The sequence below is a fragment of the Oncorhynchus mykiss genome, chromosome 4 (assembly GCF_013265735.2).
Source record: "Oncorhynchus mykiss isolate Arlee chromosome 4, USDA_OmykA_1.1, whole genome shotgun sequence".
Taxonomy (NCBI): domain Eukaryota; kingdom Metazoa; phylum Chordata; class Actinopteri; order Salmoniformes; family Salmonidae; genus Oncorhynchus; species Oncorhynchus mykiss.
Window position 1 is genome coordinate 8,007,314 of NC_048568.1, and position 26,688 is coordinate 8,034,001.

General features: G+C 42.3%; 1 protein-coding gene across 3 annotated transcripts; it reads left to right on the top strand.

The window, feature by feature from the left end:
* The first annotated feature begins 30 nt into the window (after window positions 1–30).
* LOC110522019 (tau-tubulin kinase 2) lies at window positions 31–19,730 on the top strand. 3 transcript variants are annotated; one of them, XM_036975549.1, is made up of 15 exons: window positions 31–126; window positions 1,727–1,864; window positions 2,170–2,317; window positions 2,558–2,631; window positions 2,766–2,906; window positions 3,400–3,504; window positions 3,826–3,891; window positions 3,979–4,071; window positions 4,149–4,274; window positions 7,400–7,557; window positions 12,526–12,742; window positions 14,160–14,359; window positions 14,970–15,390; window positions 15,958–16,673; window positions 17,054–19,730. In XM_036975549.1, the coding sequence occupies exons 2-15, from the start codon at window positions 1,793–1,795 to the stop codon at window positions 17,418–17,420; spliced, it is 2,904 nt and encodes a 967-aa protein (XP_036831444.1). In that variant the 5' UTR covers window positions 31–126; window positions 1,727–1,792; the 3' UTR covers window positions 17,421–19,730. The 3 variants fall into 3 exon arrangements, with proteins under 3 accessions (XP_036831444.1, XP_021455752.1, XP_021455754.1); XM_021600077.2 differs by lacking the exon at window positions 31–126 and adding an exon at window positions 218–760; XM_021600079.2 differs by lacking the exon at window positions 31–126 and adding an exon at window positions 218–760 and having other exon boundaries at window positions 17,057–19,730.
* Window positions 19,731–26,688: the final 6,958 nt, after the last annotated feature.

A 26,688-nucleotide genomic window follows, 5' to 3' on the forward strand; every position in this document is an offset into this window, starting at 1 on the left:
CCACGCCTCTTATTCACTTTATACGGTTGTCCCAATGGTTGTCCCACTGCTTGCGTTTGGCGTAATCCAGGAAATCGCAGTGTTTCTGCCGGGAAATTCCGTCTGCAAGGGGGCGCCCAGCCTCCCGTAAGGATCGCATGTTGAAGGGTGCCTGCATGGCTAAAACCAAAGTGATTGATTTTGGACAGCACAGTGGCGTGGCAATGTAACAATATGTGGATAATATCATTAGCACAATTTGCATTTCTAAAGTATTCTATGTAGCATTTGATAGCACGATTTAGCTTTAAAATGTCAGTGGATTCATTCTGATCTGTCACTGTCGATCAGTCTCTGGTGTCAATGCACTGTCTGCATTGCTGTTCTGAGGTGCCACTCTTTTGCGCATAATACTGTAATCTCACAATCTCATCACAGTTTTAGTATGTGCCAGGAAACGCTGTTGATTCTAATAATGCAATGACAGGGACATCTATATTTCGTATCCCTAGCCCGGCAGCGGCATCCTCTTATCGAAGAGAGAACTCTGCAAAGATGCAGAGGGATGCAGATTGATCAATCAATCGATAGAAGGAGCGCTTGCCCGTGACGTAACCGCCTCTGTTGTGTGAATGAGCGGAGGAGAAGCCTTCTCCCCATTCCATTATGTACACAATGAAACGTTTTAAGAGTTGAAAGCACAGCACTGGATATGGAGAAATGTCACCTAACTGCCTGGATTGAAAATAGTATATTCTTGGAAATGGTGCAATCAAATAAGGTAGGTTAGATGAAAGCCGCATGTAAATCTGCCTTACTAGCCAACATCAGCTAGCTTGGCTTGCTACATCGCATGATAGCTATTTTGCTTGCTAAATAATCGACATGTTACAGAGACAAGAAATCGTTTGCTTGTACCAATTAGCTAGCTAGCGTTACCCAGATTTAGTGTTATCCCAGCTACTAAATACCATATCGATAGATAACGTTAGATAGATAGCTGTCTAAAAAGATAGCTAGCTGCTAGCATTGGTTTGTTGTTAGCTAACTGGTGCGTGATGGATGCAAAGGATGCTTTGTTGTCAAGCAAGGTAACGTTACGCTATCTAATTTTAACAAAGCGATCCTTTCTCCCTCTCTTTTGTAAGACCTTAACGTTACTAGACCATAACTAACGTTAGCCAGCTAGCCTACCAACTTGCCAGATATTTTATCAAATGAAATGCCTCGATTAACAGTTTTCAGAATGACAGCTGATGATGTTGGAAAAGGATGGCTATGTTGGGTTGGTACATTGCTATGTCTGTTGGCTCCGTAAGCAACGCACAGGGTAAGTTCAGAACAAGCAGCTCTTATGTCAATCACCGTGTTCATGCAATATTCTTAGCTATATTAGCTATTACAACAATAAGAAAAATGACTTGGCTAAATGGGCTTTAAAAATAGCCTGCAATAGAGGGTGAAGATTCTGCTGATGTCCAGTGATGCGATTTTTAAAATGTCCAGTGATGCGATTATCCAAAGAAACATTATTTGCTGTGAGTAAAAACAAATGGATGTAAATGTTCCAATACGTCCTTTACATTAGTATATAGGTGAAGAAAGTAAAATGACAGTGACAACACACACATTTTGACATCTCTCTGGGGACACATGAAGATGGAGGTCATCAAGGACTCGACTTTGGCACAATTTGTCAGTTGTCCAAATTGAAATGTTTCTCTCCTTTCTCCATTTCTTTCTGCAGTAAAAAGCCAGCGACACTGATGCCAGGTGCAGGCCGTCGTTGGGAGCACCCCGAGCAGCACTTGGGATGAGTGGTGCAGTAGAGCAGGCGGCAGACATCCTGTCAGTCACAGACTTGGTCCGGGAGAGATGGAGAGTGGTGAGTTACTATAAATACTATCAGCTACAGAAAGGGCACAGCCAGCTTCGGTCAAATCTGTCTTGTTGCTGCTCCCATTCTCCTAGCGAGGTCAAAGCAGCATTCTGTAATGTGTTATGTAATGTGTCTAACCGGTATGAGATGTGGTGTGTGTGTATCTTCTGTAGGTACGGTATGGCACTTTTCATACAGAACACTCACAACTTCCCTCTCGTTCTCTCTCTCTCTCCACCTCCATCCCCCACCCACCCGCTCTCTCTTCTTTCTTTACTACCTGCATTCCACCTTCTCCATTCTATTTTCAGGTGAAGAAAATTGGCGGGGGTGGCTTCGGGGAGATCTACGAGGTGCTGGATCAACTGAGCCAGGTCAACGTGGCCCTGAAGGTGGAGTCTTCCCAGCAGCCCAAACAGGTGCTGAAGATGGAGGTGGCCGTGCTGAAGAAGCTCCAGGGTGAGAGACAGGGGCCCTGTTGGAATACAGTACGACCTCAGATATAAGTCTAGAATGGAGGTCGTTCGGAAATACACTGAAATGTCCAGAACTTTGAAATTCACACAACCGTATCAAACCTTTGTGGAAAATATTGATTGGATATTTACGTGTTTCTAATAATTTGTCCAGATACTGTAAATATCTAATGTGTTTTAGAAGAGAGACCTTCTAAGCAACATTTATGTTTCTCTGTTTCAGGTAAAGATCATGTGTGTCGCTTTGTGGGCTGTGGCCGCAATGACCGCTTCAACTATGTGGTGATGGAACTTCAGGTCAGGTTTTTGGCTGCGTGTGCGTGCACACTTGTGTGCCACCTTTGAAATATTTGAATCCCTTTAATTGTAATGTGATTTGTGGATTCAAATAAAGTGTGTGTGTGTGTTGCTTTACTGTCTGTGTCCTATAGGGGAGGAATCTGGCAGACCTGCGCAGAACTATGTCTCGCGGCACCTTCACCGTCTCCACCACTCTGAGGCTGGGCCGACAGATGCTGGAGGCCATCGAGAGCATCCACTCTGTGGGCTTCCTGCACCGCGACATCAAACCGGTAAGGGGTCATGGGGTCAGAAGATGAGGGAATAATAAGGGGTCATGAATCAGGGGTAAGGGAACAAGATAAGAGCATAAATAATGTACTGGTAACACTCAAGTCTTAAAGGGATAGTCTGACATTTTGGCAATTAAGCGTCAGATGAACTAATGTATACACTTTTTATGTCTGCGTCCAGTGTATGAATGCAGGTATAGCGCTTTAAGTGGTTATAATGCATTGCACAACTTGTCATAAGCATGTATGACAATATTATAATGTCTCATAGTGATCCTGACTACTTCCCAGCCATTTTGTTATTATCAGTAAAAAAAATTATGCATGGTGAGAAATGCCTTATTATAAGACCGCTTTAAGTTTCAAAGCATTGTACCAGGCATTGCTGGAAAGAGTAACAGGATTTACTTAGATTATTGCCTGCTTCATCAGATCAATGGCAAGGACAAGACTAAGTATCAGTGACTGATTTACTGTGTTTGTACCACCTCAGTCAAACTTTGCCATGGGGCGCCTGGCCAGCACGTGTCGATGCTGCTACATGCTCGACTTTGGTCTGGCCCGACAGTTCACCAACTCTTGTCAGGAAGTGCGTCCTGTAAGTATTCCTGCCCGTGCATGTGTGTATGCGCATGTGGCTCAGTTGCTAAAGCATGATGCTTGCAATGCCAGGGTTGTGGGTTCGATTCCCATAGGGGACCAGTATGAAAAAAGTATGAACATGTATGCACTCACTACTGTAAATCACTCTGGATAAGAGTGTCTGCTAAATGACTAAAATGTCAATGTGATGGCTACATTTCAATCGCCACTTAAAATGAAGCAATGCATTGGGCATGTATTCTAAGTAGTGTGCTAGTGTGAATATTGAAGATTCAATTTCATTTCTTATCCATCTCTCTCTCTCTCTCTCTGTCAGCCTCGTCCCGTTGCAGGGTTCAGAGGAACGGTGCGCTATGCCTCAGTCAACGCACACAAGAATAAGGTGAGGTCAACCTTATACTAGGCTATATGAGTACATGTTCTCACCTTGCTCACCCATGTTGTGTGTGTGTGTGTCTGTGGTATTCAGGAGATGGGTCGCCATGATGACCTCTGGTCTCTCTTCTACATGCTGGTGGAGTTCACGGTGGGCCAGCTACCCTGGAGGAAGGTCAAAGACAAAGTAAGTGCATGTGTGTGTGTGTGTGTACTGTACATGTATGAGCATGTGTGTTCATGCTCTTTTCCCTCTGCTCACAGGAACAGGTGGGGAACCTAAAAGAGACCTACGACAATCGCCTCATGCTCAAACACCTCCCCTCAGAGTTCAGCGCCTTCCTGGATCATATCCTGACCCTGGACTACTTCACTAAGCCTGACTATCAGGTAAGATTGGTCTATATGTTTTCATATGTGTGCATTACCTCAAATATCCAGAAAATGTTGGAGTTGGAATTTTAGTTTACTTCCTGTAGGGCTGTCCCCATTTAGTCGACTGTTTAGTTGACTGGTCGATTGTTTGGTCGATAGGTTGTTGATCGACACAGATTTCTTTTTTCGAGCAGTAGCGAGAAAATAATATCATGGTGTGCAAGACACATGTCTGATTGGCGCCTGTCTGAGTGGACTGATCCATTGTGGAGGCTGCGGGGATGGCACTGTCCATCAGTCTAATACATGTTCTACTTAAATTGTGCATGGTTATATTACATAAGAACAATGGTGCAACACTAATAGAAATCATATTATTTTATAACAAATGCACTTTCTCCCTCTTCAGTCCACTGTTCTGAAACATATCAGTGTGCTGTTGAATTGGCGCCTTTTCGTAGACCATGTTGCTATGTGCATAATAGCAAAGTTAACCAGCATTTTTGTGTTGAGAACAATGCTGCGTAGGCAGCAGCAGAATGAGGAAAGAGGAAACGCAAACTCAATTAGTTCTGTAATCAATAGCCTAACAGCTTTATACTTAAAAATTGTTTACATTTATTTAACTAGTCTGTTAAGAACAAATTCTTATTTACAATGACGGCCTACCCCGGCCAAACCCTAACCCGAACGACGCTGGGCCAATTGTGCGCCAGCCTATGGGACTCCCAATCACAGCCGGTTGTGATACAGCCTGGAATCGAACCAGTGTCTGTAGTGACGCCTCTAGCACTGAGATGCAGTGTCTTAGACCGCTGCGCCACTCGGGAGCCCATGAATTTAAAATAAGACAGATCCTGCTTCTGTTGCCTCTGAGTGTTTGTTTAATAGCCTACTGATTCATTGAGCACCAAGCCTCATGCAATGACATGTTAAGTAAACAATTTCACAAATTCGGCTTTTTGTTTTTAATCTTTGCTTTGCTGTGGTAAAGATTTAGACTTTTTTTTCTCTCTCGTTAGAACAGCCTCTCTGGAATGATTTAAAATGTGTTTATTGTTTACACTCTTCCAAATTGTCTGAATTAATTATATTTATAATAGCAAAAACGCTCCTTTTTCTTGATCTCCTTCTTATTGTTATTGTTTTTGTTTTTCTTATTCTTATCCTTCTCATTAGGCTTAGTATAGCAGTCTGGTATAACCACCATTGTGTTGCAGGCGTAAAAGTGCATCCTTTTTAGTCTTAATAGCGTAACTTATTTGGCCTATGTTTCAATACTTATAAAGGCTACTGTACCAATCAATCATTCATTCATTAATGTCATCACACAGCGTATGAGTCATTCATGATTTGAAATGCAATCAAGCATTTTAGTTTTAAAATAAAATAAAGCGAGCCTTGAATAATTACTTTAAACAATAAATAACCGTTCCATTTTGGAAATTGCATTCATTAATGAGTGGAACTCTTTTTAGTCTTTGCAGTAATAAAGGCTTAACAAAAAAATGTTTTTGTTACAACAGACTCTCTGGTATGCTTACACTTTATTTTGTGTTGTTTACATTGTTCCGAACAGTCAGAAAATTATTTTGTAATTAGAGGTCGACCGATTAATCGGAATGGCCGATTAATTAGGGCCGATTTCAAGTTTTCATAACAATCGGAAATCCGATTTTAATTAAATTTGTTATACCTTTATTTAACTAGGCAAGTCAGTTAAAAACATATTCTTATTTTCAATAAAACCAATGCAGCGGCCTGTTTTACAAATGGTGGGGCTACCACATGGATTGGCATTCATAAAATTCCATTGCGGGCGACATAGTAGGCTTCACCCTAGTAAGCACGAGCCAATGTCTTTTTTTGGTCCTGTCCGGATGTTTTTTTTGTGTGTTAAAAACGGTAGGCTTACCACATACTGTAGATGGGCATTCATAAAATTACATTTCAGGCAACACTGTAGGCGACACCTCAATAAGCACGGACCGACGTCATTTGGATGTCTTTTTTTGGTGCAGTTCCGGACCGGCCTTGATTTCCACGTAGGGCCTTGATGTCCATGTACATTGTTTTTTTGCCTGGTCCGTACCAAATATGAACCAATCATGGACGATTTGGTTCAGATTTTGTCCAGTTTGGACCAGTCTTGATTTGGTCGTCTATAGATGACTCATTTTCAACTTTCATTCAGGACCAAAAAATTGCCTGATTTCAACATCTGCCCAAAAGATTTGCAACATCTGTAAAATATGTTTTTTCAACATCTGTAAAATATGTTTTTTCAACATCAGGAAAATAAGTATTTTCAACTTTCAGTAAGAACCCGAAAATGAACCTGATTTCAACGTTGTGAAAATACATATTGCAACTAAATTCATAAAAAATCCTACAATGTGATTTTCTGGATTTTTTTTCTCATTTTGTCTGTCATAGTTGAAGTGTACCTATGATGAAAATTACAGGCCTCTCTCATCTTTTTAAAAGGGAGAACTTGCACAATTGGTGGCTGACTAAATACTTTTTTGCCCAACTGTAGGTATTTGGTCATGTGCATGCGATGCATACATGTCATGTAAAGAGAGCAAGGGTCGAGGGAATGGGGAATGTTTTTCCTAAAGAAATTAAGGATTTTGGTGACAGAAATGGCAATAATTATGTTGCACCTTCATCAACAAACACTTTGATGTTCTGTGGTGGTCGCTGCAGCAGGGAGGAGAGACAACGGGTGCCAGTTACAGTCATTCGCTGTCTTTTTTTTTTTAACACAGTGCAGCAAGTCTGAGCTGGCTCGGCACAATCAAATCAATTGCTGGTCGGGCACCCTCTAGTCATTTGTGTGTCTTAATTATTTAATCAAACCGTGTGCTTAAAACATCAGACAAGCTCAGTGAATATAGTTGATTTGATTTAAACACATAGGATGTGTAAATATAATCAAAGATACATGTTTAACAATTTCAACCAATCGATTGGTCAAAAGATCAGACCTCTTGGCTAACCCCAAAAGAAAATTAGTCGAGGACAGCCCTTAACTCCCTGGTTTGACTGAATTTGAATGGAATTGACACCCACTCCTATGTGTGTATTTGTCTGCCAACAACAAGCCAACAATAGCTCTTCCCATTGTTCTGTTCCAGCTACTAATTTCAGTGTTTGAAAATGCCATGAAGAGCCACAACGTGTTGGAAAACGACCCGTATGACTGGGAGAGGTGCGACTCAGAGGATATGCTGACCATCACCGGTTCAGCCACCACCGCTCAGCAACTGACCCGCCTCACACCAGCTTACATTGGGTAAGAACTGCAATGATGGCATATTGTTTTAAAATAGTAGCGGAGAGGTAGAACTGTGTGGTATCAGAAGTAGGGTTGAAGTTTTTTTCAGGAATCCAGGCAGGAGAATTCCTGAATTTCCTACTTATTCCAGGAATCTTCCAAACTGGATATCTGAAAAACCTGGGAATTTTGGGAATGTACCCAAAATGTTGCAACTGTAATCCAAAATGTTAACTGTTCCACTCAAAGACTATGTTTAGACAGGCAGCCCAATTCTGATATTTGTTCCACTAATATTTATCAATATTGCTTCGAAACTATTCTAAAATACTACTTACGAACAGAATTTAGAATGTTTGTTTCCATAGAAAAAGTGTGTTTTATCAAACAATCCTACGAGTGTCATATGTACACCGGTAAGAGATGAACATTGATAAATACCAATTGTTCTCAGCCTTAGTGCATATACAGTGCCCTCCACTAATAATGGCACACTTGGTAAATGTTTATCCTCTTGGTCTTTCATTCAAAATATTCACAAAAATCTAACCTTTAATTAAAGTAAAATAATTGAAAGAAAAAATACATTCTTATCATAAAACCAATATTTGTCTCAAATATGTGTGCCACAATTGTTGGCACCCCTTCATTCAATACTTGCGACCTCCCTTTGCAAAGATAAGAGCTCTGAAAATTCTTCCTATAATGCGTGATGATGTTGGAGAACACATGGCAAGGGATCTGAGACCATTCCTCCATACAGAATCTGTCCAGATCCTTCAGATTCAGGAGGTCCACACTTGTGGATTCTCCTCTTCAGTTTATCCCACAAGTTTTCTATGGGGTTTAGGGCAGGGGACTAGGAAGGCCATGGCAAAAACTTGATTTTGTGGTCAGTGAACCATTCTTGTGTTGATTTTGAGGTGTGCTTTGGATCATTGTCCTAGTGGAAGATCAAACCACGGCCCAGTTTAAGCTTCCTAGCAGAGGTTTTGATTTAATATCTGCTGGCACTTGATATTCCATGATACCATGTATCCTGACAAGTTGCCCAGGGCCTTTGGAAGACAAACTGCCCCGCAACATCAAAGATCAACCACCATACTTCACAGTGGGGATGAGGTACTTTTCTGCATGGCTATCTTTCTGTCTACGCCAAACCCACCTCTGGTGTTTGTTTCCAAAAATATATATTTTGGTCTCATCTGACTATAGAACCTGGTCCCATTTGAAAGTTCCAGTAACGTTTGGCAAACTGTAGGTGCTTGAGTTTCTGGTTTGATGACAGCAAAGTTTTTTTTTTTTTTTATGACAACCCTCCCAAACAACTTGGTTATGGTTATGTAGGTGGCGTCTGGAGACTTTCTGACCCCAAGACCCAAGAAACGTCTGCAATTCTCCGGGTATTATCCTTGGAGATTGTTTACCCACTCAAACCATCCTCCTCACTGTGAATGGGGTCTTATAGACACACGTCCTCTTCCAGGCCGATTGTTAACATCTCCAGTTGCTTTAAACTTCTTAATTATTGCCCTGATAGTGGAAATGGCAATTGTCAACCGTTGATCTTTTTTCTTATAGCCATTTCCTGATTTGTGCAGCTCGACAACCTTTTGTCTCATGTCATTACTGTATTCTCAGGTCTTTCCCATAGTGATGGATGACTATGGGAACTTGGCCTGTGTGTCACCTCATATACTGTATGGTCAATCATCCCTTTTAAAGTCTGTGGGGAATATACAACGCCTTACCGTGAAATACAATGGCGCAACCCCAAAAAATTATAACAGTAACTATTTTCAGAGACTGAATATAGGTGCTAGTGTTAGAGATTGAGTTAAAACAAAAGGTTTTTTATTTGGTTTGCTCCGTTGTGGCTTGAACAGTAAAAATAAAAACATAGCTACAAAGAGAGGACCGTTGGGACAATTCATGTTGCTTTAGCAATGGCAAATATACTTGAAATGAGTAGGCAATACTTGCCAAGAAGCCATCCATCCTCAATAGCTTCCACCTGTAGGCATATAGGCCAACATTGCTGTTTTGCAGAATGAACGAGTCATGCTTGCCACCTTTCCACCACATTCAGCAGTGTATTTTGCGCATCGTATAACCCATCACCTGCACATTTAAGAGTGGAAGCCTTTTCTGTTCACACAGTTGAACTTGTTTTGGGAGGATGCTTTTATGGCCATGTTGGTGCCGTCTATTGCTACGTTCGTATTTGGAAAACCCGTTGGCATCATGGCAAAGACACCCCTCTTGACTTCAACCTGTTGTGCCATGGTGTATGAAAATTGTACGTGTTTCTGTTCCTTTTGCTGATGATGTGTCTCTAATTGAAAGAGAAATGTAAAAAACAAAATGTTCAACTTCATTAATCCACCACAACATATGTGAAAATTGCGCGTTTCTAGGTTTTGTAGTAAAAAAGACAGGAAGATGAGTGTTTCTTTTTTACTACAAAACCTAGAAATGCCCAATTTTCACATACAGTGCCTTCGGAAAGCTTCAGACCCCATGACTTTTCCCAGATTTTGTTATGTTACAGCCTTAATTCTATTCTAATTGATTCAGTCGTTTTTTCCCCTCATCAATCTACACACAATAAGCCATAATGACGAAGCAAAAACAGGTCTAGACATTTTTGCTAATATATAACAAATTTAAATCTGAAATATTACATTTACATAATTATTCAGACCCTTTACTCAGTACTTTGTTGAAGCACCTTTGGCAGCCATTACAGCCTCAAGTTGTCTTGGGTATGAGGCTACAAGCTTGGCACACCTGTATTTGGGGAGGTTCTGCCTTTCTGATCCTCCCAAGCTCTGCCAGGTTGGTTGGGGAGCGTTGCTTCACAGCTATTTTCAGATCTCTCCAGAACTGTTCGATCATGTTTAAGTCCTGGCTCTGGCTGGGCCACTCAAGGACATTCAGAGACTCGTCCCAAAGCCACTCCTGTGTTGTCTTGGCTATGTGCTTAGGGTTGTTGTCCTGTTGAAAGGTGAACCATCACACCAGTCTGATGCCCTGAGTGCTCTGGAGGAGGTTTTCATCAAGGATCTCTCTATACTTTGCTCCGTTCACCTTTATCTTGATCCTGACTAGTCTCCCAGTCCCTGCCGCTGAAAACATCCCCACAGCATGATGCTGCCACCACCATGCTTTACTGTAGTTATGGTGCCAGGTTTCCTTCAGACGTGATGATTGGCATTTAGGCCAAATAGAGAGTGTTTAGGTGCATTTTGGCAAACTCCAAGCAGGCTGTAATGTGCCTTTTACTGAGGAGTGGCTTCTGTCTGACCACTCTACCATAAAGGCCTCATTGGTGGAGTGCTGCAGAGATGGTTGTCCTTCTGGAAGGTTCTCCCATTTCCACAGAGGAAATCTGGAGCTCTGTCAGAGTGACCATTGGGTTCTTAGTCACCTCCTTGACCAAGGCACTTCCCGATTGCTCAGTTTGGCCAGACAGCCAGCTCTAGGAAGAGTCTTGGTGGTTCCAAACATCTTCCATTTAAGAATGATGGAGGCCACTGTGTTCTTGGGGACCTTCAATGCTGCAGAAATGTGTTGGTACCCTTCCACAGATCTGTGCCTCAACTTAATCGTGTCCTTCAACCTCAAGGCTTGGTTTTTGCACTGTCAACTGTGGGACCTCATATATAGACAGGTGTGCCTTTCCAAATCATGTCCAATCAATTGAATTTACCAATAGTGGACTCCAATCAAGGTTTAGAAACATCTCAAGGATGATCATGGAAACAGGATGCACCTGAGCTCGATTTCGAGTCTCATAGCAAAGGGTCTGAATACTTATGTCAATAAGGTATTTCTGTTTTACATTTTTAATACATTTGCAAGAATGTCAAAAAACTGTTTTCGCTTTGTCATTATGGGGTATTGTGTATAGATTGCTGAGAATGTGTAGTATTTATTTAATCAATCGAGAATAACACTGTAACGCAACATAATGTGGAAAAAGTCAAGGGGTCTAAATACTTTCTGAAGTGTCTTCCATCTCGCCACTCTACCGTAAAGGCCTGATTGGTGGTGCTGCAGAGATGGTTGTCCATCTGGAAGGATCTCCCATCTCCATTAGGAGATGAATATGAAGTAGAACATTTTCGAAATTTCCATTTAACAAATAACAGTACTTGATATGGATTATTGTAACAAATGTGCTTTTGTGAAATATATAATATCTTGACAGGCTAATGGATATATATTTTGTATTTGTATTTATTAGGGATCCCCATTAGCAGCAGCTGCTCTTCCTGGGGTCCAAACACATTAAGACACTTAAATTACATTTCAAACAAAAGATAAAACAGTACATTATTACATCGCTACATATCTAGAATACAATGTTTTCCACACTCAGCGCTTGATAAGCTGTCCCCTTATTCCACCACTGTGCACACGCATGGTCATGGCTGTGTGTGAATTTATGCACACTCTCAAGCAAACATTCAGATTTTTGCCTATGCATGATGAATAAAAGATGCCCCAGATCTTTTCACATCAGATCTTTTTCAGAGCTGATCTGACAGGTCAGATGGAGAAATGTTATGTTAATCCATAACTTTGTTTGGTTTCGTGTTGGTTGGTGTGATGCAGAATATTTGTGTGAATGGGTGTAATTGATGCCTAATTGGTCAGCATTTGCTGATTTGACTGTAATACCTTCCTTCAAATCGACATGGTATAACTTTTGTCCCACTAACGCAATTCAATCCATGGGTTGATTCTGTAAAATCTGCCAAGCTTTTTTGGGTGGAAAGGAAATCTGTTTATTCGGTCAACGATCCCTTGGAAACCACTGGCCTAATTTGTCCTCTGGAAAGTAGCAGCTGAATGATTTTCTCTCTCCTCTCTGTCCCTTTTTCTGTTCCTTTCCCGACTCCCTCTCTCTCACTCGCTCTTTTCTCTTTCTCCTTCTCCCTCTCAAACACCCTCCCTTCCTCCTTCTCTATATCCCGCCAGCATGGCCAATGCCTCGGTGCTCCCCGCCGAGCTGCAGAGGGAGAACACTGAGGACGTACTGCAGGGCGAGCGCCTCAGCGACGCCGACAACTGCCCCCCCATCCCGGCCCAGCACCAACGTGCTGCCCAGGGCGTTGACGTGTGGGAGGAGATGGACCGCAACCGCAACTGCAACCACGCCGCAGCCCAGCAACAACAACAACCGCTCATCAGGAAGGTCAGGATTGGAACACATGCATATTTGTGAAATAATCAAATGTTATTGACCATATAAATAAATACTGGGTTTTAGACAGGAACACACAATTATTGCATTTTATCAAATAAACACCCCCATTAGTTTCCCTTTACTGCTGCAGTTCAGCCAACCTTGTCTACTTCAACAGGTACATTTTCTATATTGAAGACTGTATGTTCAGTACTATACTATTTAATAAAAAAAAAAATGAATTTACCTTTATTTAACTAGGCAAGTCAGTTAAGAACAAATTCTTATTTACAATGACTGCCTACCAAAAGGCCTCCTGCGGGGATGGGGGCTGGGATAAAAAAAAATATATATATATATATATATATATATATAGGACAAAACACACATCACGGCAAGAGAGACTTAAGACAACAACATAGCAAGGCAGCAACACATGACAACACAGCATGGTAGCAACATGAAAACAACATGGTAGCAACACAGCATGGTAGCAGCACAAAACATGGTACAAACATTATTGGGCACAGACAACAGCACAAAGGCAAGAATTCTATACTGATTTTCTATAAGGTAAGGTACTTACCCCAGTTTCCCCTATCTTAGATTCATTCTGACTATTTTGAGGAAGTGATACTGGCTTTGTTCCCATGACAGGGGTTCTCAAACTTTTTGGGGCCCGGGGACCCCTTTTGGGATTGCAAATTCATCAGGAAGTAATATTTAATACCTAATATCAATATAGACATTTTATTTGCCGAATGCGCCAAGTAGAACAGGTGTAGACTTTACGGTGAAATGCTTGCTTACGAGCCCTTCCAAAAGATGCTGAGTTCAAATATCTAGCTGTTTTTAAAGCTTAAATTACAGTGTTTATTTTCTAAACGTAAAAAAAAATACAGGAATGTAATTCAGTTGAATAATGGATAATTGGAGTGCTGTGGATACCAGTATCCCTGTAAGCCTCCCAGGCCCATGTTGCCCAAGGTTAAGACATTGTAGATGATTAATATTACACTGTATTGAATTACACCCTCTAAACATATTTCAAGGAGAACAAGAGAGAGAGATGGATCTGGTACCACATCCATGGACACCACTTTGAGAACCCCTGTCCTATGGTGTCTCATGGGGGAAAAACATCAGTAACTGCCACATTGAACCACACACGAGACTGCATTTTTTTTTCTCGTAATGAACAACAGAGATAGAAATGCGGAATCGGTGTGTTCAGTCACTCTTTTAAGACCCAGCGATATGACCTGACCATAGGCCGCAAAAGCAATCAAAGATAAGAGGCTGAAGGAGATTAGCCTCTTACCTTGTCCTCTCTTTGTGTGTCGGAAGTCACCTGGCTTTGGTAACATTTGCGCTGTACTTCCAACACTTTTTTTTGTGACAACTACTTTCCCTACCCCTTCTCCAGGTGGTGAATGAGGACGAGCACAGCCAGAACCATGGTGGCAACCAGAGCCAGAGCTCCCCCAGAAGGGTGCGCTCAGAGACCATGTTCCTGGACCGGGCGGCCCCCCTGCTCCGGAGAATGAGACACAGCCAGAGCCTGGCCTTCGAGAAGAGACTGGCTCCCGAACCCAAGCCCACCATCGAACGCTTCCTTGATGCCTAGTCAGTACCTTTTACCATTAATTTACAGTAGTTTTAATAGTTTATATTGTTCTACAGTGTACAATAGGACAGTGGTTCTCAAACCCCTCCGGGGGGGGGGGCAGACATTTCACAATTTTGTTTTAGTCTTGAACTACAAGACCTGATTCAGTACTCAAGGGCTTGATGATTAGTTGAATCATTGTGCTAGCTCTGGAATAGAACAAATACTGCTGGGGGTCCCGGAGGAGATGTTTGAGAACCACTGCACTAGGCACAAGGCAGAGACCCTTGTATTAATTTAGTCCTTAAACTACTGTATGCAGGGTTTTGTTTCAACCAACCTTGAATTTGTTGGACTGTTCTTTGGCTAGTCCAGGGGCTGTACTTGTACGTCAAGCTGCCTCATGCTAAAGGAACTGAGGATAAGCTCCTGCTTCTAGCTTGCACAAGCCAAGGCTCATGCAAGGCAACTTGCTTAATTCATCTCACTTGTTGGAATGTTCATTAGCTAGTTATGCAGATTTTACAAATACATAAAAAAAAATAAAAAAATAATCCATTAGTCAAATTTTAAATATTTATTAAGCAATTACTCATGTCAAATCCCCATTTTCTTTTATATTTCCAGTCTGGGGAGTCAGCATCCACAGGAGCGAGAGATCACAATCCCCGAAAGCGGCGGGGGGCGGGGTGAGCAGGTTGGCACCCCCTGTGACGAGGACCAGGCGACAGAGACTCCCGACCAGGAGGAGGGGGCTGGTGCCCTCAACCTTAGTTCTGTTCCCCAGGAGGGAAACTCCCAGGATTGGTTGATGCTGGATCAGGGGGGAGGCAGCAGGGCCTCGGGGGCAGCCAAGCCTCCAGGAGACTATGCTCTGGATGGGAATAAACTAGAGGTGCATTCAGAGGCTGAGGTCCAGGACCACCAGCCTCCCTCGGCCCCAAGCAGCCCCGTCCTGTCCCACATGGCCCTGCCCTGTACCTGGTTACTGGGCGGCAGGAGGCTGCCTGGGATGCTAGGCCACATGGGCCGAGCCCAGATGGAGCAGGTGAGTGCGAGCAAGGCTTTGGCAGAATGAGAATTGCTCACACATATACATACAGTTCTATTCTGGGCATTAAAATGTCACTTTTTCAAAATGTCCTGCTGAAGTATGGCCCTGACGGTGCAGTTATATCCATTATGAAGGAAATGTTTCTTAGTCTACTGCAGTACAGGTTAACTTTTGAAGAACTGTACACACGCCAGATATTCACTGACATGAACAGAGATCTGTACCTCTCGCTTTTATCCAAAGCGACTTACTTTAAGTGCGCTCATCTTAAGATCGCTAGGTGAGACAACCACATATCACGGTCGTAGTAGGTCCATCTTTCCTCGATACAGAAGTTATCAGCAACGTCACTGCTAGTAGGAAAAGACAAGTGCAATTTTTGTTTTTTATTGGGAGGATAGAATAAGACTGAGATGTCTTATTTAATATACTGTTTTGAAGAGGTAGGGTTTCAGGCGTTTTCAGAAGATGGGCAGGGACTATGCTGTCCGAGCTCTACTTGTGCCTCCTCACCACCTCTAATGTCCATCTACCATTCATCTCTGGTCTGCCTCTCCACAGTCTGCCAACCCTGTACCACAGTCCCCTGTGATGGAGAAGAGTGAAGCCATACCACTAGAGGCTCTGTCAACCAAACCCAATGACCCCCAAGAGGTCAAGGTCGACGAGCTGGAGATTGTCGAATCAGCCCCCAGCCCTGTGCCAAGCCTCATCCCAGCCCACCTCGCAAACGACAAAGACCCAGAGAGCGACTCAGGCCTCCCCGACCGTTCCTCCGAACCCAACCAACACCCTCAGATGGAGAAAGCCGGAAGTGCCGCGGAGAGCACCGGCACCTTCTCCTCCTCCCCTCCCCCACCCACCTTGGTCCTGCTGCGAAGAGAATCCCCCTCCTCGCCCAGATTGAGCCGCATCCCCATACGAGATCCAACCACCGTCCCGGATTCCCCCACCATGGACCGCCGCCACCGCTGGAGCAGCCCCGTGCCTGGCTCGCCCTCCCACTCGCCCTCTCCATCGCTCTCCTGCGACAACCTGCTGCCCTGTGGCGTCCGGGAGAGGTTCCTTTCCTGCTCAGACCGCGGCTCACGCTCCGACTGGCTGGGGGAAGACCGTGACTCCCTCTCGCTCTCCTCCTCGGGCAGCAGGAGTAAAATCCCTCGGCCCATCATTCCCCCTCTTCCAGGGCTCGAGCAGCAGCAGCTCTCCTCCTCCGGCAGGTTCCTGCCTCGTCCGCCTCCCGGGAAACCGCCTACCCGCCCAGCTGTAGACAACAGGTATGAAGAACATGGTATTATGGCACAGCACTGGGCCACGTTTAATAGAAAACTTTATGGAGTGTCGCAGATAGAAATGTAATGAATGAAACTGATGTACTTTCTTATTCGACAGCTATTCAATCTGAAGCATGTTTACTCTACATTATATATGTATCTGAACATTCCACAACGTTGTGCCCTGCCAAACGCAAGACTAGTAGGCTGTGATAGTACGGGTTGCATCCCACATCACTGATGATAGACAATTTTTTCTGTGTGGATTGGTTTAGGAACTTATCGGTGCAAATCAGAATGTATAGGCATGAGTGTCTGAATAATACATTGTAGTTGCAGAATTGTTTGTTTTAAAATCCAACCCCTTCTGTTCTCTGCCCCAGTAGGCGCCGGCGTTTCCGGGTGCGTGCCAGCAGCACCAGCGACGCCGACTTCCTTGCCAATCTGACCCAACTGATGAAGGACCGCGGCGGTGCACTTTTCAGTCCGGCGCCACACCCCCGCAGCTCTTCCTCCTCTCTACAGCGCTCACTCAGCTCCTCCCCCTCACGTCACGAGCTCCGCGAGGGGGGAGGGGTCTTCCTGGGGCGTAGCCGCTCTCCGTCCAGCTTCTCGGGGTCCCCTCCCCCTCCATGGTACCCCCAGGACAGGCTTAGTGGGCGGCAGGGGATCCCGTGGGGCGCAGGGCCCGGTGCCAGAGGGAGGGGCCCTAGCCACGAGGGCAAAGGCAGCGGCAAAGTGAGCCGATAAGTGGACAGAATGGGTATCAGTGTGTTGTTCAGAAGGGCACACTGCTGTAAGACATTTTGCACCAATAAACCCGAATCGAGCGTTTCTAATTGGACACATTCAGCCAGGGCCTTGTCAGCTCATTAGGCGGCCACCTATGGCGGCAGATTGACACGGGTGGCATTTTCTGGGCTAAACTGAACAAGATGCACACCCAACAACACAACCTCAAATACATCTGCCCCAAAACAATGACAATTTCTCTTAACCAGTGGCATATGGGCTTTTTAGGTGAGCGCTGATGCCACCCTGTGATAAGCAGTTCCCACTTTGTCAAAGGCAGGGGCACAAACATGTTGCTTGTCCATTCCCAACGTTCTGTTAAGAAAATGATCTAACATAAATCATGTAGCAGATATAGCCAGCGTAAAAACATGAGCCATTCACAATAATTACAGCAAAATGTCAAGAAAACTGTATGCTTATTACACCAGTTTATAATTACCGCATGACAAATTAGCGAATGGACTTGAAAACGGGTGACATAGCCTACAGTCAAATGTGATGTGGTTCGACGAGAACATTGACATTTTGCCATGGCAGAGACGTGGCGACATGACAATAGCCAAATTTGTCATTTCACTTTTTGGTGTTTAACAGATGTCTCTTTCCATTCACCACGGTTTGGAGTCTGTTAATATGGTGCGAGTGGATGAACGTGCACTGCTAGCCTATGACGGAGGCCTTTGAAGTGATTGTTTAACAATTAGATGAAAACATTTTTGACGGGTTGTTTTTATGCCACAGTATAAGATAATGCATTTTAAAAGTGAAATAACAGGTCTTTACGACTAGGCCCACTGAGATCCTATTGAATTAATAGGGACTCTATATATCATTCTATGATTAGGCCCTTTGAAAAATGCTGGTGCACGCGGTTGGTCCCATACCGGGAGGAATTTAACTATACTTTCACCCCTGAATATAGCATATGGTAGAAAGAGTATGTGGCCTTTTCTGTAGCCTACAGGCTGGAGATAAAAAGTATGACAGTGTAATGAGACGGACACTTTTTTACATCATACAGGTTTCTCCGATCAAATAGCCTAATCTAAATTGCGTTGACATGTCCTAAAAACAGGACAGGTCAAAGTAAAATGGACAATATGAAATGGATAATCAGGCTATTCACAACTGCTGTCCAGATGTTTCACCCTGTGGGCAAAATGTTCATGATCAGTGGTTACATTTTTTTTTTTACAAGCTGATCATAGCGAAAAAAGAAGGTACTTCTGTATTTCCCGCTGTGTAAACACATTGCAAATAGGCTCAGGATAACTCCTGATGAAGTTGTGTAGCTGATATTCAGAGCTGAAATAGCCAAATTGACTAGTCACAGGAATCAGGACTAATCAAGCCAATGCAACGCCTGTTTTACAAACGGTGGGTCTTCCACATGGTTGGGCATTCATAAAATTCCTTTGCAGACCAACACAGTAGGCTTCACCCTAGTAAGCATGGGCCGACGTCTCCTGGATGTCTTTTTTTGGTCCTGTCCGGACCTGCCGTCTTTTATTGGTATTTTACAAACGGTAGGCCTACTACATAGATAGGGCATTCATAAAATTCTAATTAGGCGACACTGTAGGCTACACCTCAGTAAGCACAGATCGATGCCGTCGCCTTTTGGATGCCTTTTTTTGGGGGGGGGGGTCCTGTCTGGATTGGCCTTGATTTCCACGTCCACGGATGTTGGTTTTTAGTCCGGTCCAGACCAAATCATAGACATCTATATTTGGTTCAGACCGTCTTTCATTTGCCTCGCCTAGGGTGACAGAACAGTCAGGACCAGCCCTGCTTTCAGCAGGTACATCTATGTTTCGTCCCCACTGCACACGACCCAGGCGGCTATGGTTACTCAGACTGTAATAATGTATGTACAGAGAACGTACTGCATCGGATCCAATCTTCAACTTTGACAGCATGTGTACATATATATGATCTACTACTGTACTCCAGGGAATGTAATGTAAAATGTATGATAGAATGTATCTATTTATTTGATGTGTCTCGAAAAATGTACTTGAAAAATGTAGCTTGATTCCAGCATCGGAACATCAGATTTCCGAAAAACATTGAGATGGTCTACTCTTTCTCCCTGACCCCAGTCCTGGGTTCTTAACACTATGTATGTATGTATGCCATGAGACCAAAAAGATCTGTACTGTATCATATGAGGGATCTGAAGGAGGTCGCCTTGTATATACAGTTGAAGCCGGAAGTTTACATACACTTAGGTTGGAGTCATTAAAACTTGTTTTTCAACCACTCCACAAATGTCTTGCTAACAAACTACAGTTTTGGCAAGTCAGTTAGGACATCTACTTTGTGAATGACACAAGTCATTTTTCCAACAATTGTTTACAGACATATTATTTCACTTATAATTCACTGTATCACAATTCTAGTGGGTCAGAAGTTTACATACACTTAGTTGACTGCCTTTAAACAGCTTGGAAAATACCAGAAAATTATGTCATGGCTTTAGAAGCTTCTGATTGACATCATTTGAGTCAATTGGAGGTGTACCTGTGGATGTATTTCAAGGCCTACCTTCAAACTCAGTGCCTCTTTGCTTGACATCATGGGAAAATCAGAAGAAATAAGCCAACAGCCATCAACCTCAGGAAAAAAAAAATGGTAGACCTCCACAAGTCTGGTTCATCCTTGGGAGCAATTTCCAAATGCCTGAAGGTACCACGTTCATCTGTACAAACAACAGTGTGCAAGTATAAACACCATGGGACCACACAGCCATCATTCCGCTCAGGATGTAGAATCGTTGTGTCTCCTAGAGATGAACATACTTTTGTGTGAAAAGTGCAAATCAATCCCAGAACAACAGCAAAGGACCTTGTGAAGATGCTGGAGGAAACAGGTCCAAAAGTATCTATCTCCACAGTAAAACGAGTCCTATAACATAACCTGAAAGGCCGCTCAGCAAATAAGAAGCCACTGCTCCAAAACCGCCATAATAGCCAGACTATGGTTTGCAACTGCACATGGGGACAAAGATCATACTTTCCTGACCTGGGTCTTTCAAATGGACAATGACCCCAAGCATACTTCCAAAGTTGTGGCAAAATGGCTTAAGGACAACAAAGTCAAGGTATTGGAGTGGCCATCACAAAGCTCTGATCTCACTCCTATAGAACATTTGTGGGCAGAGCTGAAAAACCGTGTGCGAGCAAGGAGGCCTACAAACCTGACTCAGTTACACCAGCTCTGTCAGGAGGAATGGGCCAAAATTCACCCAACTTATTGTGGGAAGCTTGTGGAAGGCTACCCGAAATGTTTGACTCAAGTTAAAACAATTTAATGGCAATGCTACCAGATACTAATTGAGTGTATGTAAACTTCTGACCCACTGGGAATGTGATGAAAGAAATAAAAGCTGAACTAAATCATTCTCTCTACTATTATTCTGACATTTCACATTCTTAAAATAAAGTGGTGATCCTAACTGACCTAAGACAGGGATTTTTTACTAGGATTAAATGTCAGTCATTGTGAAAAACTGTTTAAATGTGTTTGGCTAAGGTGTATGTAAACTTCCGACTTCAACTGTATGTACCGTTTAAAAAATATAAGAATTGTATAGAGCACTTCAGTGCTGTTCATTCAAACTAAATGTTAATCTTATTGCACCAACTTATCAGCATTCATTTGTTATAACCAGTGCATGTAGTCCCATCTAAACTCCATTTCTCCTTTCCCTAAAACTACTAGATGAAACATGTATTTATTTCAAGCTATTTAAAAGATCTCACTCACTCTGGCGTATTCACAATGTAATTCTGTGATTTTATTGTGAGAAAATCTCTTATTTTAGGTGATGTGGAGGTGTCACCATGTTGGAATGTAAAAAAATGTAATTAAAAAAAGCACTCATACTGAATTAATGTAACAAGTGCATGGATATCATTGCAAATATATGTGTGTTTAAAAAATATATATATAACATCTGTAGGGTCCGCTAAAACAAATCTGTATTTTTTTAATAAACGGGTCCCGATTTTAAATACATTTATCATGCAGACCAGCAAAATTGGAGTCTATTTGTATCTGCCCTCCTGAAAAACTGATATAATGATTGCAGAAAATCAAATAAAGTATACATTTGGTGAACTAGTGAACTATATGAAATGAATGTTCAATGTAGTAGGCTACCTACCCTTTTGTCTTTATTAATATTCATATAAAAACTATGCTGTCAAAGCTATTTAATTAAACAAATGTGATCTGTAACAGTTGTTTCTCCTGAGCAGCAGTCTGTTCTGAACCAATAAGGGTTCTAAGCCCTAAAACGTGTATTTGTCTGGAAACCTAGGCCCTGTCCCCAAACAACCCCTAGCCCCCAAAACCTCAAAGTTGATGTTTATCCGTAGGTAAATGCAATATGGTAGAAGCTCCTCCTTGCCTTCTGATTGGCCTAGATGAATCTCTTATGGGGGATAGGGGCTTGGGGTTGTTACAAAGTGAACTGAGCTGTACAGTCCAATTCTAGTAGACTATTATGTCTGTGGTCAATAAGGAGTAACATGTTCTATGTTATGTAGACTTTGCTTACACATACTGCTGATGATAAGTCTATGGTAAAGAATGAGCTCTGTGCTCTATAAGTGAAATGTTACGTCTGGGCAGAGTCAATAAATAGCAATGCTTGGTTTTGGGTTTGATACAGTGTGTGTTCTAAAATAATAGTGCATCTCTCTGCCATGGGACTTATGGTTCAAGTTGAGCGCGCAGTTCTTGATTGTTTACGCCTGGTCGTCTGTCTATCATTGTCGTCTGAGTTCTAGAAGAGGGGCCGTTTTCCTGGGATCACCTGGCAGCACACTGATGGAGTCCTCCGCCTTCCCACACAGCCATCGTGTACTCCTGGAGTGGACAGAGGACCATGACGTTACCTTCAGGAGAGAAGTCACAGGGAATAGCCAATGCAGCTATGAGGTATTTACCATAGTAACCCCCACCAATGTCATTATTTATAGTTGGGTCATTCCACCAATTTGGTGCCTTTGAGAAGTTTAACTTGGTTAACAAAAAAAAGGGACATTCACTTCATTTTAACATTCTTTCATAAAGAACCACATGTTCAATTGCATAAAAAACACGTTTTCCCATCTCGATGTTATATTTTAAAAACTTACTACAAAACTTACTTCCACTTGAATTCAATCACTTTTTGAAAGCACTCCTTTTCATTTGAACTAAACCTTCGATACATATTTGCCCTTTGTAGAAGTGCTCAGAAAGTGGCTTTTTGGACCTGATCTCCAACACATTCAAGTTGACCCGTTTTGCATATCCCACCAGATTTTTTTGATTTTTAATTAAATTGACTTTCTTCTTTCTTTTTTTTTTTTAACCTTAAACATCATTCTAAAAACATTTTTTCATATTTGCATATGTTGTAGCTTAGACCCTATTTTACGTCATCTGAGGTTTTGTGTTGTGCCTGCCATCAGTTGAGACACAACATGCTCTTGAATACAGAGTGGGTGTCATGTTTTGGCTGAAAGATGTAGTCAAATTCAAATAAAATAGAAATGTCAACTTTTAAATGTTACTGCAAAGACTGTTGGAGGTCCACGCCATATAGAATGACAAAGGCCTCTAGTGGCCAAAAGGCTGTATTAGCATGGACAGCTCCATAGAGGGCTACTACCATTTTAATGTAGTCAACTGGGTGGGATTTACAACTTCATTGGCTGATCCCTCCTGGTGACACTGTTGGAGTCATGTCCAACCAGGTCATCAGGAGGGCTCAGCCAAACATGAAGAAGAAAATGTACTACTTAAATGGCGATGGCGCTGCCAATGTGGTCACAGATCCTATGATGGCACAGATACAAAGATGAGTCCTCTATCTCCATGGTCTACACATCAGAAAATGTTTTGAATGTGAATATCTGTTTTAAATTATACTGTCAATCCTCCATAGGAAACCTATTGAAATCATATAAATAAACATAATAGAATAGATAGACATTTAAGTTGACATTTGACAGCAGACATTTTTACAGTAGTAACTAGAAGTAAAAATGTCAATGGTGTATCGGATAAATTGAAGTGGTCTGAAGGGATAGGGCCATTGTATAAATGAGATATTTCTGCATTCAAGAGCATGTTGTGACTCAAACGAATGGTAGGCACAACACAAAAACCTCAGATGATGTAAAGTAAGGTCTAAGCGTTTGTCAATTGTATTAAATCATTTTTTTCAAGAAATGATATCATAGTTTGACAACCCTGTTTTGTAAGCTTTTTAAATGATATCGAACTCAACAGCTGATCCTTTCCGGTGATAAAGGCATGGATGTCTCATGGTATGGTGGGGTTTGCAAAATGGATCACCTCTGAGCAGCTTTATTTCCTGAATGTTTTGGCATACAGGTACAAATCATAATTTTCTGACCACCTTTTCCATGTGAAAACATGTATGGAAAGTGTTGTTTAAATCAAAAGGGATGCTGTCAAAAAGTGATAGAATTCACATGGATTTACCCTATATTCCCCTGAGTGCCAAATAAAGTAGAAGTAACAGGTTTGATCGTAACAGGGTTGACGATTTAGTTTTAAATCAACCATAAATCCCCTCGTGACAGGGGGAATGGAAGCTTGTTTTGTTCAACCTTGGAGTGGCAATTGAATACAAGATTCACAAAAAAAAAAAAAAAAAAAACATTTCTAGCCTGCCTATCGGTAACCTAACTTAGCAGGCATAAAAGAAAAGCCTGAGCGGTGTTTCTTTCCGGTCCTGGCGAGAACATTTTTACTTTTGGGTTCTCTTCTGCACTGTTGAACCAATCCAGTAAATGTGGAGGAGGAGTTAAGATGGAGTGTCGCCTTGTTAAAGTCCAAAAGCGGGAGTTGCGTCACAGGCTCTCTTTCCATTGCTGACCCCCACAGAGGGTGTTCTATGGGTAAGAGGGTTGATGTTGAACGCTCAACCTGCTCTGTTTTCCACCACAAAACAACAGAAAATGTCCCGAAAAGAGTAGAACCAGCTCACCTGCTTTTACACCATGTTCAATGTTTCTTTGGCTTTTTTTATTATTTATTTTTATACAAAAATAAATAGTTTCACCATATTACAAGAGTTCAGTTCACACAACAGGGTTGACCTTAAAATGAGGGACACAAGTGAATTAATCTCTAATCACATTAAATAAAAAATCATCTTCAGCAATGACTCTGCCAAAGTAACAAAATAACGAGGGCTTTACAATGATGGTGAAACTTGGAGAAATGTTTGGATTAAGTGGGCTAAAATCCTAGAAGTGTCAGGGAAGTGTCAGGGAAGGACATGTCAAAATGCTGAATGTTGGCACTTTAGCAAGCCTTTATTCATATTAAAAATCAGATTTATTGAATTCTCCATGTGGTCTATATAAAAGGGTACTTCATTTAATATATAACAGGCTTTTAAAATTCAATATTGGTGCACAATTTCTAGTTCAAATATTGTGGAACGAATGGTATGGAAGTCTTATACACTTTTCACACCATTGTCCCGACCCGAACCTTACTGTGCTGGCAAGGATATGTTCTCTATTCTTACACTGTTCTTTCCAGCACCGTTAGTACTAGCAACTATGGTGGGTGAGTAACCAGGTCAGCGCAGTAGATCTACAGCTCAGCTTGGCTTGGCTCAGCTTTGCTCAGTGGTGTAAAGAGGATATTATTGTACTGTTATCTAGTGAGGATTTACCAACAAAAGACAAGGTCTTCACCTTATAATTGTCCACCACAGAGAAGGTATACTCATGCCTGGCAATGACATGGTCACGGTTTTTACACACATCTTCTAGGTAGTAAAGAAAGACCATTAGTAAGATGAAAAATGGACACCAGCACAGACACACCTTTTTCAGGGCCATGTTCATTTGACCTTCAAGACCTTCTACCAGATCACGCCGGGGGTCACCAATTGTTAGGTTTGCGTCAATTCGATTCTGGTATCAGAATAAGTTATAACACTGAGTCACTGATTGTACTCTCTGTACTTTTATTAGCTAAGCAATAAATAGCAAATGCAACTTTCGTATATACGTGCTCACTGTAATACCACGCAGGGAAGTGACAGGATCTAAGAAAACAGCTGTTCATATACTGTCATAGGCTAACAGACGGGTTGGAACTATGTCTATCACAGTAGAGGCTGAGCGTGGCTTAGACTTGCTCAGCCTATCGCAGGCGCTCAGGCTGGTCCCCGCCTCTTGGCGCTTCTTGGAGTCCACCCTCTGTCGATGTATAGATTCTTACTGTTCTGGTATCACCCCCTAGTTATAACAGTTGCTCAGTTCCTGCTATTGTGTTGTTCAGTATTTTTCCATCTCAGTTAAACCTCGTGATGACCACCTCTCCCTATACCTGATTAACCACAACTTTGTAAGATACAGCAAGTCACACCATGTGTTCAATATTGTCACATACAAACACAAGGACAAAGCATCTGCTGGGCTGTTATCTACAGTTTTGCAACATGCAGGTCACACCATGTTACTCAGTTCTTGTCACACACACAAACAGGCAAGTAGATGTAGCAAGCAGTTGTTTAATCTCATGATGCTCAAGTGCACAAATGCAGATACCTCACACAGCCAACATCAGATAATATGTAATCATATATATGGTAATGGCTATAATGTAAAACACAGAATCCCACAGTGGATGCTGCAGTGTACCCAAGTGGCGTCGGGAGCAACTGCTTGCACACTCATTACCATTCCACTATGTCTCCCTGTCATGGCTTTTGCGCCATCAGTACAGATACCAAAATATCTTGATCACCAAAGTCCATTTGATGTCACAAAGCTGTCCTGTTGTCCTGGTTTCCAGTGGTTTGCAGAAGAGGACGTGTTCCTTAATTTACCCCCCATATCTGTAACGGACATACAGTGGGGCAAAAAAGTATTTAGTCAGCCACCAATTGTGCAAGTTCTCCCATTTAAAAAGATGAGAGACCTGTAATTTTCATCATAGGTACACTTCAACTATGACAGACAAAATGAGGGGAAAAAAATTGCAGAAAATCACATTGTAGGATTTTTTATGAATTTATTTGCAAATTATGGTGGAAAATAAATATTTGGTCAATAACAAAAGTTTATCTCAATACTTTGTTATATACCCTTTGTTAGCAATGACAGAGGTCAAACGTTTTCTCAAATGATTGCCTCGCATGGTTCACCTACTACTTCTCTGATAGAGCTCAGTGTGT

Bases quoted from the DNA above. Each gene is read 5' to 3' on its own strand.
- LOC110522019 (XM_036975549.1), top strand. From the start codon at position 1,793: ATGAGTGGTGCAGTAGAGCAGGCGGCAGACATCCTGTCAGTCACAGAC. The intron at 3,892-3,978 runs GTGAGGTCAACC...TGTGGTATTCAG, and splicing joins TCAACGCACACAAGAATAAG to GAGATGGGTCGCCATGATGA. The intron at 16,674-17,053 runs GTATGAAGAACA...TCTCTGCCCCAG, and splicing joins CGCCCAGCTGTAGACAACAG to TAGGCGCCGGCGTTTCCGGG.